The 15,126-nt window shown below is 40.2% G+C and overlaps 2 protein-coding genes across 5 annotated transcripts in view; one reads left to right on the plus strand and one right to left on the minus strand.

The window, feature by feature from the left end:
- The window catches only part of LOC112963913, a 25,597-nt gene extending 14,388 nt beyond the window's left edge, over nt 1–11,209 (plus strand). For 2 of the 4 annotated variants that reach the window (XM_026061393.1, XM_026061394.1), the window contains 7 exons: nt 388–498; nt 1,590–1,729; nt 1,827–1,985; nt 4,782–5,093; nt 5,774–5,944; nt 8,300–8,460; nt 10,920–11,209. In XM_026061393.1, the coding sequence (XP_025917178.1) occupies nt 388–498; nt 1,590–1,729; nt 1,827–1,985; nt 4,782–5,043 (672 nt within the window). In that variant the 3' untranslated portion in view covers nt 5,044–5,093; nt 5,774–5,944; nt 8,300–8,460; nt 10,920–11,209. Of the gene's footprint in view, nt 1–387; nt 499–1,589; nt 1,730–1,826; nt 2,000–3,773; nt 3,862–4,781; nt 5,094–5,773; nt 5,945–8,299; nt 8,461–10,919 lie in introns of those variants that run through there. The other 2 variants (XM_026061395.1, XM_026061396.1) reach the window with 2 other exon arrangements.
- Nucleotides 7,041–15,126, minus strand: part of GORASP2 (golgi reassembly stacking protein 2) — an 11,511-nt gene continuing 3,425 nt past the window's right edge. The window contains exons 3-10 of the mRNA XM_026061392.1: nt 13,841–14,044; nt 13,334–13,420; nt 12,743–12,873; nt 12,010–12,142; nt 11,769–11,892; nt 11,298–11,384; nt 8,908–9,018; nt 7,041–8,087 (exon numbers count right to left, since the gene is read on the minus strand). Of these exons, the coding sequence (XP_025917177.1) occupies nt 7,768–8,087; nt 8,908–9,018; nt 11,298–11,384; nt 11,769–11,892; nt 12,010–12,142; nt 12,743–12,873; nt 13,334–13,420; nt 13,841–13,984 (1,137 nt within the window). The 5' untranslated portion in view covers nt 13,985–14,044 and the 3' untranslated portion in view covers nt 7,041–7,767. The remainder of the gene's footprint in view (nt 8,088–8,907; nt 9,019–11,297; nt 11,385–11,768; nt 11,893–12,009; nt 12,143–12,742; nt 12,874–13,333; nt 13,421–13,840; nt 14,045–15,126) is intronic.

Genomic DNA, 15,126 nt, shown 5'->3' on the forward strand with positions numbered 1-15,126 from the left:
CTCGGYGGCCGGCAGCACCCGCACCCTGGCAGGGGGATCGATCGGGAAGCAGCAGGGGCAGAGCCGGGGCGCTCCCCAGCGGAGCTGCTGGAGCACCTGGGGGGTGGCAGGGAAGTGCCCTTGAGGGAGGTGCCTGCTTCCTCCTCAGAGGCCTTGGTGCAGAGGGGCTCATTTCCACGTGAGAAGAGACTGATGGGAGCGCACAAAGCCGCAAGTCTTGGGACTGTAAGGGAGAATGTGGCTGCATGGACTGAATCTGGAGCATTATTTGGGAGGGAGGGTGTTTTTACTTCAAGAAATCTTTTTTTCCAGAAAAAATGCCTAGGACAGAGAGAAGAAAGGGGTAGGGGGAAAAAAAAGGTGAAAATAATTTAAGGTTGTTTGTAGGCTGAAGCAAGGACTTCTGCTGGTTGGCAAGAGGCTCTGGAGGAGACTGCACTTACACCAAACTCTAGCAATGTGATTCTGCCAGGCGAGGATGCATTCACATGCATCCAGGTGAGTGATGTATGGAAGTGTCCAAGGAGCATTTAAAAACTGTATGTGGTTCAGTTCTTCAAAGTTATAGATATGTCGCCCAAAATTCCTTAAAATCTTCCTACTTGTTTAGGGTATGTAATTTCAGGCCAGAATTTATAGAAGCACAGTGTAATCCAGAAGAACATATTTTTGCTACTTGTTTGTGGCTAGGAATGAAAATGGACAAGAAAGACTTTAGGAACAGTAAGCTCCTTTTCATTTTAAAAAAATTAGTGCCCAAAGAGAGTGTGTGGTTTTTCCCCTCTCTCTGAATAGGTGTTACTGGTAAGATGGATAAGAAATCTGTTTCAAATAAAAATATAACCTTTAAACAAAAGGTAATTGTTTTACAAATTCAGCCATTTCCAGTGCTCAGCACGTCATTTGGCAACACATGGGCTTCCAGTTGGTTTTTATTTTCTTAGCAGTTGCAGTTGCTCTCTAAAAGGATTTTACTCGAGCACTGCTTATATGTACAAAAACATCTCTTAACATCAGACTTCCGAGCCCTTTAAAGCAATGTCACTGCCTGAGACCACGTTTGTTCTGTTCCCTCCTGTTTCATTTGAATACAAACCCACCTGAGGACGTAAAGTGTTGTGAAATAACTTCTCATATCTTGTCATACAGTTCTAGCTTATAACATCATAGTTAATTAAACTTGACTGGTGTCTAGTAACTGTTAAAACCGATCTGCTGTTTACAAAAATTTCAGCCTTTGCTTCTGAGTTCTAATGTTTCTTAAATGAGTTTCCCTATTTCTCTAAGTTAATTTGGTTTCCCAGATTCTTCCTTTAAACTATGTAAGCATTGCCTGATGCTCTGTACCAGTCCATATTACTGCACATCTTAAAGCCCATACAATGGGTGCTTAGAAATTCCTGGACGGGAGGTTTAGTTTGTTTTTTAAAGAAAGAAGACTATTTTGAAGATTTAAAAAATGCAATTTCTGGGGAAATTCCATTTCAAGGAATCATGTGATTCTCAGGGCAGGCTGTTATCCTCTCTTCTCATGGAATTCAAAAGAAATGTGGTCTGGCTATTCATCTGAACCATCTCTGTATTTTTAGGATCATGCTTATGAAATCAGCTTGAAGACCAAGGGAGAGACGGTAGCAAGAGACTGTCAGATCTCAGCTACTGAACAGTCTGTACGCTCACACTGCAGTGTGGAAGAAACAGAAGATGCCTTTCTAATACCAGTGAGAATGTAAGTAAGTGGTGTTGGTTTAAGACGCTCCGTTATTTGTGGCTAAATGCTTAGTTAGGAGCAAGAACACTGAAATGAGCCATTTGTTTCACAACAGGTGTCAGCAGAGAAGGTTGGCTGATAAAAGACAAGGACTAGGAGGAGACGTCTTCAGGAGCAGGACCTGGGCTGTGCTGCGGTGGTCTTTCAGCATGTCCGGGAGCCAAGACAAGTCGGCCCTCAGTGACCCCGCTACATTCAGCACCACTGGACAAAGGTATCGCTCCTAAGGTCTGCACTGCTGTTGCTGATGATACTACTGGGGGAGGGGCCCTTTGAGTGAAATGCTGATTTATGTTCCACTGTAGGATTTTCTTACATAACTAGTGAGCCTGTATCAACTGTAGCCTTTGCAGCTTGAGTTTACCACTCAGATTTTGTTTTCTCAGCTTCTCTTGGGGTTTAATAGCTAATCTAAGCTGCAAGTTCCATGAACAAAGTACTTGCATATGCAACCACTTGTCTGCAAAGAGTAAACAGCTCTCTGACAAGAGAACTGCTATTAAAATGGATTGTTTTATTGGCAGAAGTGGCTTTCACTGTTTCCATGGGTTGCCCAAGGTGAGCCTGACCTCTGTGGTCTCTCTGAAGCTCTCTCTTGTGGGTGAGCTGAGCAATGTTGGAATGCAGCTTTTAAGAAGGATTAACTGTGAAACTAACAAACACAGGAAACTCTTCTGAGAAAGTAAGACTATTCATTGCACAACTAAGTAAAAAACACAACTTCTGATCCTATAGGATAAAGTTCTGAAGCTGAGAATGTCATTATTTGGTAGAGCTGTACTCAGCTTGTCTGTAATCATGTTTGCAGCTCCCTCTTAGGGCAAAATTCTGCCTTTACAGATGCAAGAAAGGCCAATGGAGAGGCAGGTGTGGCCAAGGGGTAGCAAGTGACCTCAGTTACCTGCAGAAACTGAGTATGGTAACAAAACCATGAACCCTGCTTAACCCCAATAGCCAGAGCAGATCTTGACATGCCAGTCCTGACCTGGGCTGTTCTGTGGCCCTTGAAATCTAGGTCTGAGCCTTGATGCAGTTTCTCATGCCAAGTACATCATATCACAAAACCAGAACTCTGGTGCTAACTTGCAAATGAAATAATGATGTGCAAAGGCTGTTCCTGAGAAACAACCATCGTCCCCCAAAGGGAAATTTGCTGGCTGCACCCTGGAATGTAACTTTTTCACAAGGCCAAAGGATAAGCATGAATGGAGGATTCTGGCAAAGGGATGCACTTGTTCCTTGCTAAGTTTACTAGCTCCCTAGCCAGTATCTGCTGCTTTCTTACTTATATTGTAAGACATCAAATTATGATGCTTTTACAGTTCTATAATGTATTTGGGAGGAGAAAAAAACCCCAAAACACTGTTGGAGAATCAGCTGAGCTAAATGAAGTTTTCTGTTTGTTTGTTTAGTTTGGGKTTTTTTTTTGAGATTGGTTCTTCCACCTTTTTGTGTGGGTGTGCGTGTGGGTGGGTGTGCGCGCTATGATGTTAGGTGTTGGTCCTTCATTAACCCACAGCTAACAAAAAAAAAAATTCTACCATAAGCTTTGTGCTACACAAATCAGTTTGAAAAGATTTTGCTTTCTGGGCTAAGGTTACTACCAAAAGTCCCAGTACAGTGCAAGGCCCTAGTGTGCTGGGCTGTACAAATATGTATTGTCATTGCCACTGCCCTGAAGAACATACAGAGCAGGATTATAAAGCAGGAGTTACTAACTATAAATGTTCACATGTGAAGAAACAGCCACTTTTGTAGTCTGATTTTTGCCTAGGTCCACTACAGGATTTGAAAAATGTAAAATTAGACAGATTGTAGGTGCCTAATTCCAAATGATGAACCAAAGAATCCAAGTTAGAAACCCTTGTGGGGAAGGTGTCAAGCCCTTKTGGCCAAACCTGGTTTCGCACATCCTGGGGACTGTTTCCATCCCTGGTTATCCTGTGAAAGGTGGCCACCAGTTCTGGTCACCTTCTGTCAGCCTCCCTTGCTCTCGCTACAGATCCCCTGTTGATTTGGTGGCTGCAGCCATACAGTGGGAAGGTGTTGGGAAAACAGACTTCAGTGAGGCAGCAGGACTGAACAAGCAGGTCAGTTCTTAAATTGACCCCCCCCCCCCCAAAATGGTTATAGAGTGTGTGTGGGGGGGCAGCTGGCTAAGCAATTAACTTGCAGTTGAAAACATGGCTAAACAGTGCACGGGAGCTTCACTTCTAAACTATTAAAAAGACTAGTGCCTGGTATGGCTCTGGCCTCACCCAGCCAGCACGCTCAGGTCAGGTTCAAACCAGTCCAGGGACCGTTTGGATGCAGCCAACCTCTTTTTTTTTTTTTTTTTTTTGAATGTAAAAGAACTTCATAGCATGCATGTGGGAGTTTGATGCCAGTGGGGCCTCCACAGTAGGGAGTGATGCTGAACACATTTATTTGACTAGTACAGGCACAGCCTGGTGAATAATTGAGGAAGACAAAACATGTCACCCTCGAACATTACTGATCCTTATCCTGCCCCCTTCACCTTAATTCCATAAACATCACTTACTTACTTACATCACTGGGAGGTTGGAAAGAGTAGCCAGGCCTCTCTGTCAGAGCCAGATAATCCTCAAACAAGTCGCTGCCTGTCAGGCTTTGCTTTCTTTGAGACAGACAAACTTTTTGCCCCTGCCACACAGCTAGCTTAGTTTATGTCAGTAAACTGCCAACAAAATTCTGGAATTTAGAAATAGCTTAAGCTCAGCCCATTCCTGCCTTAAATCATTCGGTCTTACAGTTATCTGCGAGACCTCAAAGTACCAGGGCCCAGCACCCAGCTGGCAGCCATTTGAACAGGGCCGTTCCGGGGGAGGGAAGCTGACGCTCGCTGCCGTTCCTGGGCACAACCTTGCAGGTCCGGCACACAGCGATGACAGCGCGCCATCTCGTGGCGCTCTACAGCTGTTTTCTGGGAACAACCATAGACTGTTCGAGTGTAACTAACTAACTAACTGCGAGGTTTAATGTTTGACAGGATTAATGAAAAAAATGGCTGTCACAGGCTTAAAAATAGCCTGCCATATGCCCATGCGAAAGCTCGGAAAGCTCCACCAGGGATGCGGGGTCGGCGCTCGCGCCCCAGCGTTGCAGCCCCCCGCTGCAGCAGGCGTCGCGGCCTCGAGCAGAGCTGCGCAGCCCCCATCGCACTCACAGGAACGTGCCCCGGCCCAGCCAGCGCCCCGGGGAACCGGCGGGCTCGGCTCAGCCCCTTGCCTACCAACCGAGGCGATACCTGAGCCGTCTTCTGCTGAACAGGAAACCCAACCCGCTCATTTTATACCGAGTTGTAAGTTCTAAGCCTTAAGCACTGCCTTTTCATATATACATTAATCGTTCTTAATTACACGCAGGGCTGGTGGGGAGGAGGTGGTTGCCTTACTGTCTCCCATCAACACTCTTTACAGAACACCATGTGTTAATGTTTAAAGTAAATATGCCTATTCATAACTGCTCATTAAAAGCAGAACACATGAACTCATGGAAACAGGGTTAGATTGGCTCTCAATCCCTTGGTGTAGCTGACATCCTCATCCCTCCTTGCTCTCTTTTTTAGATGAAAAAAGTCATTAAGAGCCTCTTACAAAGGTGTGATTGTATGTTCATTAAATAAAGTTGAGAAATTAGACAGAGAAAGAGGGAAAAAAAAAAACAGTGAGCAAGAGCAAGAGCAAGCAGGACCTTCTGTTTTTTTTTTTGTTTGTTTGTTTTTGGGGGGGGACCTTCAGGTTTTATGATGTCTTAGCTAGGAGATTATAGCTTAAATTGCGCACACATGAAACAGCTGAAAGCTTCAAGCAGGTCTGCTGCTGGCTACATTTAAACACTGCCATGTTTCCACCAATTTCCAACCCATCAGAAGGCTAGATACATAAAGCTACTTCATGGGCCATTCTTGACTGCTAACAAACAACCTTGCAGGACTTCAAACTAACTTTTTTTTTCTCTCCCCCCCCCCCCCACTACTAGAAACAATTGCACAACAGCTACAACAGCCTGCAGCCTTTTTAATGGAAAGCATAAAAAAAAATCTACCCATTCGTTAGCTTCAGACATTACATCAAGGGACACTGTACCATCCTGTAACAAAAGAGCTACCCAAGGACGCTACTTCAAGGCACTGTTACGCTCAGCCTCCTGGTAAGAATTACTCTGAATTGATGTGTGACGGGACTTTATTGCTACCACTCCTGAGTTAGAGAAGGAAGAGCATTTATGATGAAGGCTCTAGCCAGGGATGGGTATAAAGATGTTAGTTAGGGGAAGGACTCTTAGAAGTGTGAGAGTTTATGGAGCACAATACTAACAGTCTGTCTTTGTACGCAGCAAAGAAAAGAGGAAACATCCTTATTCTCATTCCAAGATTTAATTCTGAAGAGTGTGACACTGGCAATACAGGTGTCTCAAAAATGCATTCTGAGAACAGCAACCTCCTTACTTACCAAGGGCAGAGGGACTGCAGGCTCCAAGCAGTTGAGAAAAGAAACTGTACACAGTGTGAAACAGAAAAGTGTTCTGGGTCTTTGACATAGGCCTTTAAAGGCCTAACAGGTGATGAGGAAATGTGCATTAATGGGCCAGAGGAATAACAAGTACCTAAGTAATAGAGAGGAGACAGGACACCAGGTACTGGATAAGGTGAGGTGTTACAATCAGCAACAAGATGCAACTACTATTCCAAAAACTATTCAGGCACACTGCTTTATCAAAAGAAATCATGTAGCTGCTGAGACTGACCATAGCTCCAACCTGCTGCTGATCTGGCACAAATTTGCACGTACTTGCAACAACCAGGTGTAAATGAAATTTCACTAGTGTAGAGGGACTGGACTAGTATGGAAGTCTTCCACATGAACTGCAAAATAAGGAAGCTGTACCTAATCCCAGGACCTAAGGCTATTCACCTGGAGTACAGTGCACACACCAGTTTATACAAGGGTAGCTCTGCTATATGAAGGGGATAGCTGCACTTCAGCAATGGGAAAAGCAACCTTAATCTACAATTTTCACCCTGAACATCAATTTAAAAAGCCAAGTATACATCATATGCAGGCATATTTCATGACCCATTGCTGTACTGGGCCTTAACTACCAGTGCTGACCCTGCCTGCCATTATGAAGTCTGACATTCCTCTCTCGGAGAAGCCCTTTCGCTGCTCTGTGCCAGAGCTGAATTAAATATAGTTAAATGAAAGTTTATGCATTAAAGAAATGTGCTATTTTGTCACACAAAGGGTAAAATTCCAGGAATTTATTGCTGTATGTATGCTTTATCCATTAATTTGTCTTACAGTAGTCATGAAGTGCCAAATTGTGTGCTACATTTAACATTTCCTATATTCTCTTCCAAATGCCATTTTACAGTGGGTGGGTGAAGCAACGCAGCAGCAGTCACAAAACATGGCTTGAGCACCTCTCATGAGCTTAAAAATAAAGATTTGTATACAAGCTGAATAAAGAGATGCCAGTTAACAGGTCACTCAGCAACTTTAATATCTTTAGGTGGAAGTTTTGCAAAGTTAAAATTTACAACTCAGACTGAACGTTTTCATCCCCACTGTAGTAACAAGATACTTGCAAGAACAAGAACTATGGTATGTAAATGTCACACGCAAGAACTGCTTCATTTCTATCAGAAGCAAAAGTTGGTAATTATAAGCAAGTAGAGAGGCCTAGCAGACTAAAGCTGTCAGCCTATATTAAAAACATATACCTCCAAGTTTGGCAGTGGAACTCTATTTACCACCTTAACTTTTTTTTTTTTGGTTAAGTACAAGTACTCTTCCTCCCCTCCCACCAAGCACACTTTATAAATCCCCTTTATTTTTATTATACCTCCATATTATTTACAGGACTCCTAAAGATTAAGTACAAACTAGTATGAAATTAATGATAGCTTGCTCTTCAAATATGTATCCCATGGCTAAATAAATACCAAGCCAATCCAATAGAGCCATCTGGGGTTATGATTCAGAAGCTTGTATATCTGTGATCCCAGATGTTTTCTCATTAACTGTAGAAGATTCACTTGATCTGTCAACAATAGTTGCCTTAGAAATTGGGGTAGCACTATCCAAGGTGAGCACAGAGGTCTGTTCTACATTTACAGTAGTGCCGGGTTCAATGGAAAAGCTTCCAGCTTGAGTGATGGAGGGAAGCAAATCTGCAGGCACTGTAGATACCTCTGTGACCAAAGGAAGCAGAGGCACACATTTGGGTGGCATTGATAGAGGTGTCATTCCCATGAGATTTAAAGGTGGCAAGGAAGGAAGGGAAGGCAAACCTAGAAAAGAGAAGAAAAAAAATAAAAAGAAAAAAGCAGTGAGCCACTGCATACCACAGACAGGTACAGATAGATTCTGTGCTTAATTTTTTTCCTACTCTAATCCTCCATTTATTCTTGGAGAGGAGATAGCCTTTAAAACTCAATGTGAGCATGATATATCTGCTGATTCAGAAGGCTAGTTTCAAAGCCTGATACTTTTTGGATTTCAGAATTGAAGAATCTGAATAAACTCAAGTTCACTTCCTTGTACATACTGATGTTCCCTCTCCCCAGATGACTATGTCTTTAACATGTTAATCCTGATGACTAGATTTTTCTGGCATTCACTGAAACAGCCAGAGACAAGAAGTTAACAAGAATTTTATTCCAGGTAAGCTTCCAATTTTCTTTTTTGCTTGCTCCATGTGCATTTTCAGCAGTTTTGTTTTATTCAGTACCATAGATCTAGTATTAGTTGGTACTTTTTGGCATTCAATCAGGGTGCTTTGATCTCCTTGGCTAGCAAACACCTCATTTTCTTCTCCCCATAAAACTATATACTTTCATTTTTAGCACTGGACAATCTCTTCTTAGATTGTAAATCAGGTAATGTAAGATGAACCAACTAAACACAGGCATAGGCTTAGTATTAGATTATCCTGAAAAATATTCCTTGTCTACCCAATCTGGGCACTCCTGCCAACTTCTATCTCGGGCAAACATTCAATTTATCTCCTTCAGGAGTCCATCAGGTAACAAAGATCAGAGCTGGCTCTAAATCAGTGCGTCAGAGATCATCAAGGAGAATTGCAATGTTTCCATTTGTAGAAGCCCATACCAGGCTGTATGATTTCTGGTAATTCTGCCCCAGGAACGATGTGTGGCGCAGGTAAATTAAGTTTGGACAGATCAGTCAGGTTGGGAAGCCCTGCTGGCAATGGCATCAGACCTAAAAGAGTAGTAGAAAAGTTACAGTTGAAAACTTGTCAAACCTGCTTTTTCAACTGTTTCTGAGATCTTATCGACCATTTAAAGTTAGTTTATATTGCATTGCATCTTGATTAGCATATTTACAGGTGAAAATGCAAATTAACCTGAGTTTGAACCTTCAGGTCGCACAATGAAAACAGTTACCTATTGCTGGAAGTCAGGATTAGAAAATACCTAATCCCAACCTTTTATATTTTTCTCTGAGGAAAGTAAAATTGTACTTCAAGGAATGAAGTTTTGAATTCACAGCTCAGCTTTTAACACTGGTAGTTATTTCACTGTAGCACTGTACTGGACGCCCTCTATTCCTAATGTGAATGGCAGCAGAGCACAATAGGATGAAACAGGTAGAAAGAAAGACATATTAAAGATCAGAAATACTACTATTAGTCTTTTCTACTCATATTTTTGTATCTAACTTTTAGTTATAAACTATGAAAAAGGCAAGACAAAGTAACTTTCAAAGTTTGGAAGGACTGAAATACAACAGAAACGTAGGATGAGCATAACACACTCCTTCCATCAATGTGTTTGCTGTGGAACATCTTTTCTCCCCTGGTTTTCCTGCCTTAGAAGAGCTGCATTTCTGTGACAGTGGCTCTCTTCCTATTTTGTGTTTAGTTCAGGGAAAACTAATTCTGAAACAGAATCTTAATACTACAGTAATAAGAGGGAGAAGGGGAAAGTCTTAAGCAAGGCTACTGTACAAAGATTTTGATTTAAAAAAAAAGTCTTTTACTTACCTGTGAATTTATTAGCCACAAAGATAGACCTTTATCTGACTCAAAGAGCTTTCAGCTCAGCTACAAGCCAACTTTGAGCACACTTTTTTTAAAACTGAAAAAAATCTGAACTGCACTGCACACAAATGCACTCAATTATTAAACAGGCTGCATTTTTAAGATTTACAATTTCACTAGTATGGACATGCACATTGTAAGCAATAACCCAACAGCTTTCAAAATGGCAATCATACTATTCAGAGAACAAGGTGGAAGGAAAATAAATATTTGTAGGCCCGGGGTTTTTTGGTGATGTAGGGGGAGAGAACACTAACAAAAACTGAACTTAGTGGTTTGCCATTTTACCTAAGCAGTACAAGAATAAAGTTTCCTGCCCTTGTACACACACACTTAGTTCTACTATATATTACTTCCGTGATAGAGAGCATACCTACAGGCATTATTTAAAAACTTTAGACACATCTGTATCTACTTATCTCATTAGCGTACGAGACATAAAATACAATTCCTTTAGTGTTTTGAACACACAATTGAGTCCTGCACCAGTGTACCAATCACATTGCAAAATCCCATACAAACCTCATCTTACCCATTGCAAATAATTCTGGAGTACTAGTGGTTGAAATATTCATTATTATCAGGAAATAATGCACACTACTTTGTAGACAGACTCATTTTTGTTAAGACACTTTAAATTACAGAATAGTTCAGTGATAGTGGAATTCACACTAAACTGTTATGGCAGAATGCTGAAAGCTATATGACATTTTAACGGTTTACCTAAATAGATTTATTAATAACTTTAAATACAATTCAAAAGCAAAAACAAGTGACTGCAACATAGGGTTTTATATTTTTAGCCCTCTATTACCACTAGAAAGAATGATCAAGCTGTGTATTAAAAAGGAATCATCTAAAATGGAGTTTTTATGGGGTGAAAAGGCAGCAGAAATAGTCAAGACACCTTCTCAAATCTTTCTCCTGGTCTGATGTCTGACTGTCAAGGACAAACCAGGAACTTGTATATTTTTTGTATTTGTATATACATATATATACTTTCTATATATATATATATATATGTATACACACATTTTTTTTCTATTTGTATATTTTACAGCATAAAATTTATGAAATATGGCAACAAACAATGTATCAACACAAGAAATGTTGCAAATAATACAGCTAATACTTTCCAGAGAAATCCCGAACACCCCATCTATTGTGCAGGGGATATAAAAGGTAACTGAATATAAACTCTGATGCCAGCTCAGTCATCTGTGCTATAGGTATGCTGTGCTCATACTCTAGAAAAAATGCTTAAAGTTGTAAAGGTTGCATAAAGATTTTTAACATGAAATGCATAAGATGTAATGAAGTTATCCAAAGGAAAAAAAAAAAAAAAAAAAAGCAGTGGAAGAGATAGGCCTCTTCCATTTTTCCCTGAAGTTTTTTTTGTTTTGTTTTAGAAATGTTTTAAGAAAATTTACCTACTCACCTGGTAATGTAGTTGCTGGGTTAACCGGTGGCACAGAAGCAAGGGATTGACTTACTTGTGGTGGTAATAATGGAACTGTGGGAACACCTGGTGGAGTATACAGGAAAACAACCACCATTCATTTCAAGTATATAACACTTCAGCTCCCTTCCTCAAAGGGAGTGAAAATAAATAAATACTAGCTTACAAGAGAATTAATATTTGCCTTAAACAATTAATTGTAAAATGCTGATGAAGAAAAACAGTATTCCAAATAATGTACATCATATTTGTGACAGAAGTTGCTTGGAATTCTTTTGTGAGCAAGCAGGGCACACTATAGTACTCTAGGCCTTAGTTGTTGGGAAAAGTTTGGGGAAGAGAGAAGTTTATTCTACAAACACCATCTTTATTAAATTGACAGGAACATTTGTGAATCCAAAAAAGTTAAAACACCCACACATTTCAGAAGTTAGTTACTTCCATACTAACCTGTACTGAGAACATTACTGACAGTAGTTGAGGATGAACTAATAGAAAGTCCTGACAGACTCTGTTCAAGTCCTGCTGAACCAGGGGGTAATGTGGGTGAGRGATTAACCGATGACAGCTGAACCTTAGTTAAAGGAAAAAAATTACATCATTAGGGGATTTGTTTCCACAGAACCAATAAAAGCAGAAAAACAACATAACAATCCACTTTTACCAAGCCAAAGAACAGATTACAATGTACCTCTGTAAAGCCATCTTTGAGGGGACTGAGCGATGCACTAGGCAACTGTCCTGGGAGAGAAATTTTCTTTCCCTCTTCAAACGGCCGTGTAGGTATCCTATGCAAATACCCATAACCAATGCCACATCCTAGGCTTTTAAAATATGAACATTGAAAAGTCAGTGAAACTACTTAAGTAGTGTGGACTCTACAGCAAGCAAAGCATGAATGACTCAAGATGCCAGCAAGCTTCAAGATACATTCCGTACAACTGTATTGTGCAGAAAAAAAATAAATATTGCCTCATTTTCTGTACAGAAATAATCAGTAGTAGATAACTGAAAGGAGATTCTGTAGCTGTTAGCAATAACCATGCAGCAAAAAAAAAAAAAAAGCTTTATTGTTATTTGGGCCAAGCAGCTATACAGCTTAGAATTCAACTTGGCCTATAATTTGCAGTCCTCTGTTCTGGCTACTGCACAATACTTTAAGAATATACTACAGTCTAACAGCTACCTGAAGTCTAATGCAGAATGCAGTTACTGCGCTTTGTGCATTTTTGAACTGGTTAATTTACTGAGTAAATACCCCCCCACCTCCACCCCCTCAGTAACTAAATCTGAATTTCAAGTATATAATTTGCCATATACCTGTCTTTTTCTGTCATTATAGAGAACTTAATCTAGCAGCTTTTAGGCTAGCACTGTAAGAAGCAGCCTTTTCCCCCCCTCCAGGTAATATATTGTTTCCTTACCTGCCTTCTCCACCCCAGGCAGAATTTGGAGTAATCACCACTTCCCGACAGTTATCTGTGTCCGTATTGTACACGTAAAGTTTTAATGGCTTTGCTTCATGTGTTTCAATAAGGGAGAAGAGATCTTCAGACTGTAAAAGAATAACAACCCATGAGGGCTTTTTCCTCCAATTCTAGCATTTGATACATGAACGATCATCTTCCTAGTCCTAACCTTCTGTAACAGAGCCTGGTAACTGCTAAGTATTTGTTGCAGTGCTGCCACGTTATCATAAGGACAACTTTAATACTGTGTTGTGCTAACTACTCAGAAGACACATGGCACAACCCAGATTTTAAATCTCTTATTTGAAATTTTAATGTTAAGTACAAAAATAAAAGTTCATATCTGACTACATAAAGATATTTAAGAGTTTTTATTTCCAGAATTGCATTTAAGCACAATGAAGAGGTACCATGCCAAAGCTCCTTCCCTTTTGCATTAAGTTACTTCCATTAGCACTGAACAGAAGCAGAATTTGGGATCTTTCCAACTGCCCTGGTACTGCTTTTTAGTTTAAAATTTTCAAAATCTTATTTATATATACATACCTCATTCATGACAGTATCTGCTCCAATGATATAGTCACTATGAGGTCTAAGTCCAGCTAATGCAGCAGGAGAGTTTGGTTCCACTTCCTAGTTTTAAGACGGAAAGTTACAAAACATTACTAACCGTCAGGGTGTAGCAAAGCAGTTACATACGCACTTCACAGACGTTCTGATTCAGACATACAAACTGGTCAGGTTTTTAATGCAATTAGTAGGACAGTCACTGAACTAGAAAAACGGTGGCTAAATTACAGTTTCTTTAGCTACTGTTACAGGAATTCTGAATATTGTATAACACCACTGATTTCAATGCAAGATTTGATAATATACTCACAGACACACAGTTCTGTTTTAAAAGTCTTTCTGAAAACAAAGTCAGAAAAAGACCAATTTGACCTGAAGGCTTATGTACACCCATGCAAGTTACTTTTCAGTAAAAAGACTAAAGACTTTAACAGTAAGCAACGCATTTTGCAGTAAGAAAATTATTTGAAAGTTTGTACGCACCAGTACATGCCATACATTTTCGTTGGCCCCATCAAAGCTGCAGAAACGAATGCTCACTCCCAGCAGGCCCTGTCCTCCCCACATGTTGCTGGGCGTCACCGATGTTTCTCTTAGTTCCAGTGTTTTGCTACTGTACACTAGCATTTTTACAGGTTTTTCAACATTCGCTTTCAACAGGTCCTTGAGAGTATCATTGTCTTTATTCTGCAAATGTTCAAACAAAAGCTTGGTTTAGAGTGTTTAAACACAGTAAGTGTCCAGTTTTATAGCACCACTTTTGTATTTCAAAGATCCTATAAACATTTTGAATTATCAGAATATATCTCTATAGCTATTTCATAGCAAGCTTTCAGTCCCTTAGCAATTTGGAAAGCAAAGAATACATTGCTTTCCAAATATAAAAACACATCTAAACCTGTGGCACAATATGCAGGAATCCGACATTTAAATACGGGGATATTCTTATTTGCCATTCATAAACTCAGGACCTATAACAAAGTTCATATCCAAAGCAGTAAACATTCCTCACATCCAAGTAATTAATGACAGGATTAATGCACTGACACACTAACCAACCACAGTAACTTGCTTTTTTGTTACTCAAAATGTAGAGTAATGGCACCTTTTGGAACCACCAAAAAAAAAGTGAAAACAAGACCAGCCAATCATACCATATGAAACTGTGTTTGCCAGTAGATACTGGGGGTGCCTGTACTGTCAAAGGGAGCAGAGGATAGGGACTGAGCCACCTCCGAATGAGCTAGCTCTACAACTGGAAGCAGCACATTAGCCCCACATGGGACCTAAGCTGCGCTGCCCAGAAACATCTCGGTTACAGGGTCAGTTACACCACTTTCAGGCTTCAGGTTATCTGTTATTAGAACATCACATTTCGCACATGGATATAACATGTTGCTCTGATTTAGCTTAACAGTTCTAATGCAGTGGTGCCTTGTGTCATTTAGACATGGACCTGTTCATTTAAAAGCCATATAGGACATTTAAGTGTAATCCAAATCCTTATTTTTTAAGTAATTCTTTATTATTAAAATGCTGGCAAACTGATTTGAAACACCAGCTTTAAAAAAGTATTTCTTGTATAGCAACAGAGTTTTGGAAGTAGGACTTCAGTCAAACCCTAGCACTTTCAGCTCCAGAGAACTAAAAGATGAACTAAACTATGGTACATTTTTGCAGGCTGTAAAACATTGACAATTACTTTTAAAACATATCTTTTAAAATGAGTTTCTGATGCTAATAACTTCAAGTGCTTATACTTTAACTGG

This window comes from Apteryx rowi, unplaced genomic scaffold (genome assembly GCF_003343035.1).
Source record: "Apteryx rowi isolate R43461 unplaced genomic scaffold, aptRow1 scaffold_180, whole genome shotgun sequence".
In the NCBI taxonomy this organism is placed as follows: domain Eukaryota; kingdom Metazoa; phylum Chordata; class Aves; order Apterygiformes; family Apterygidae; genus Apteryx; species Apteryx rowi.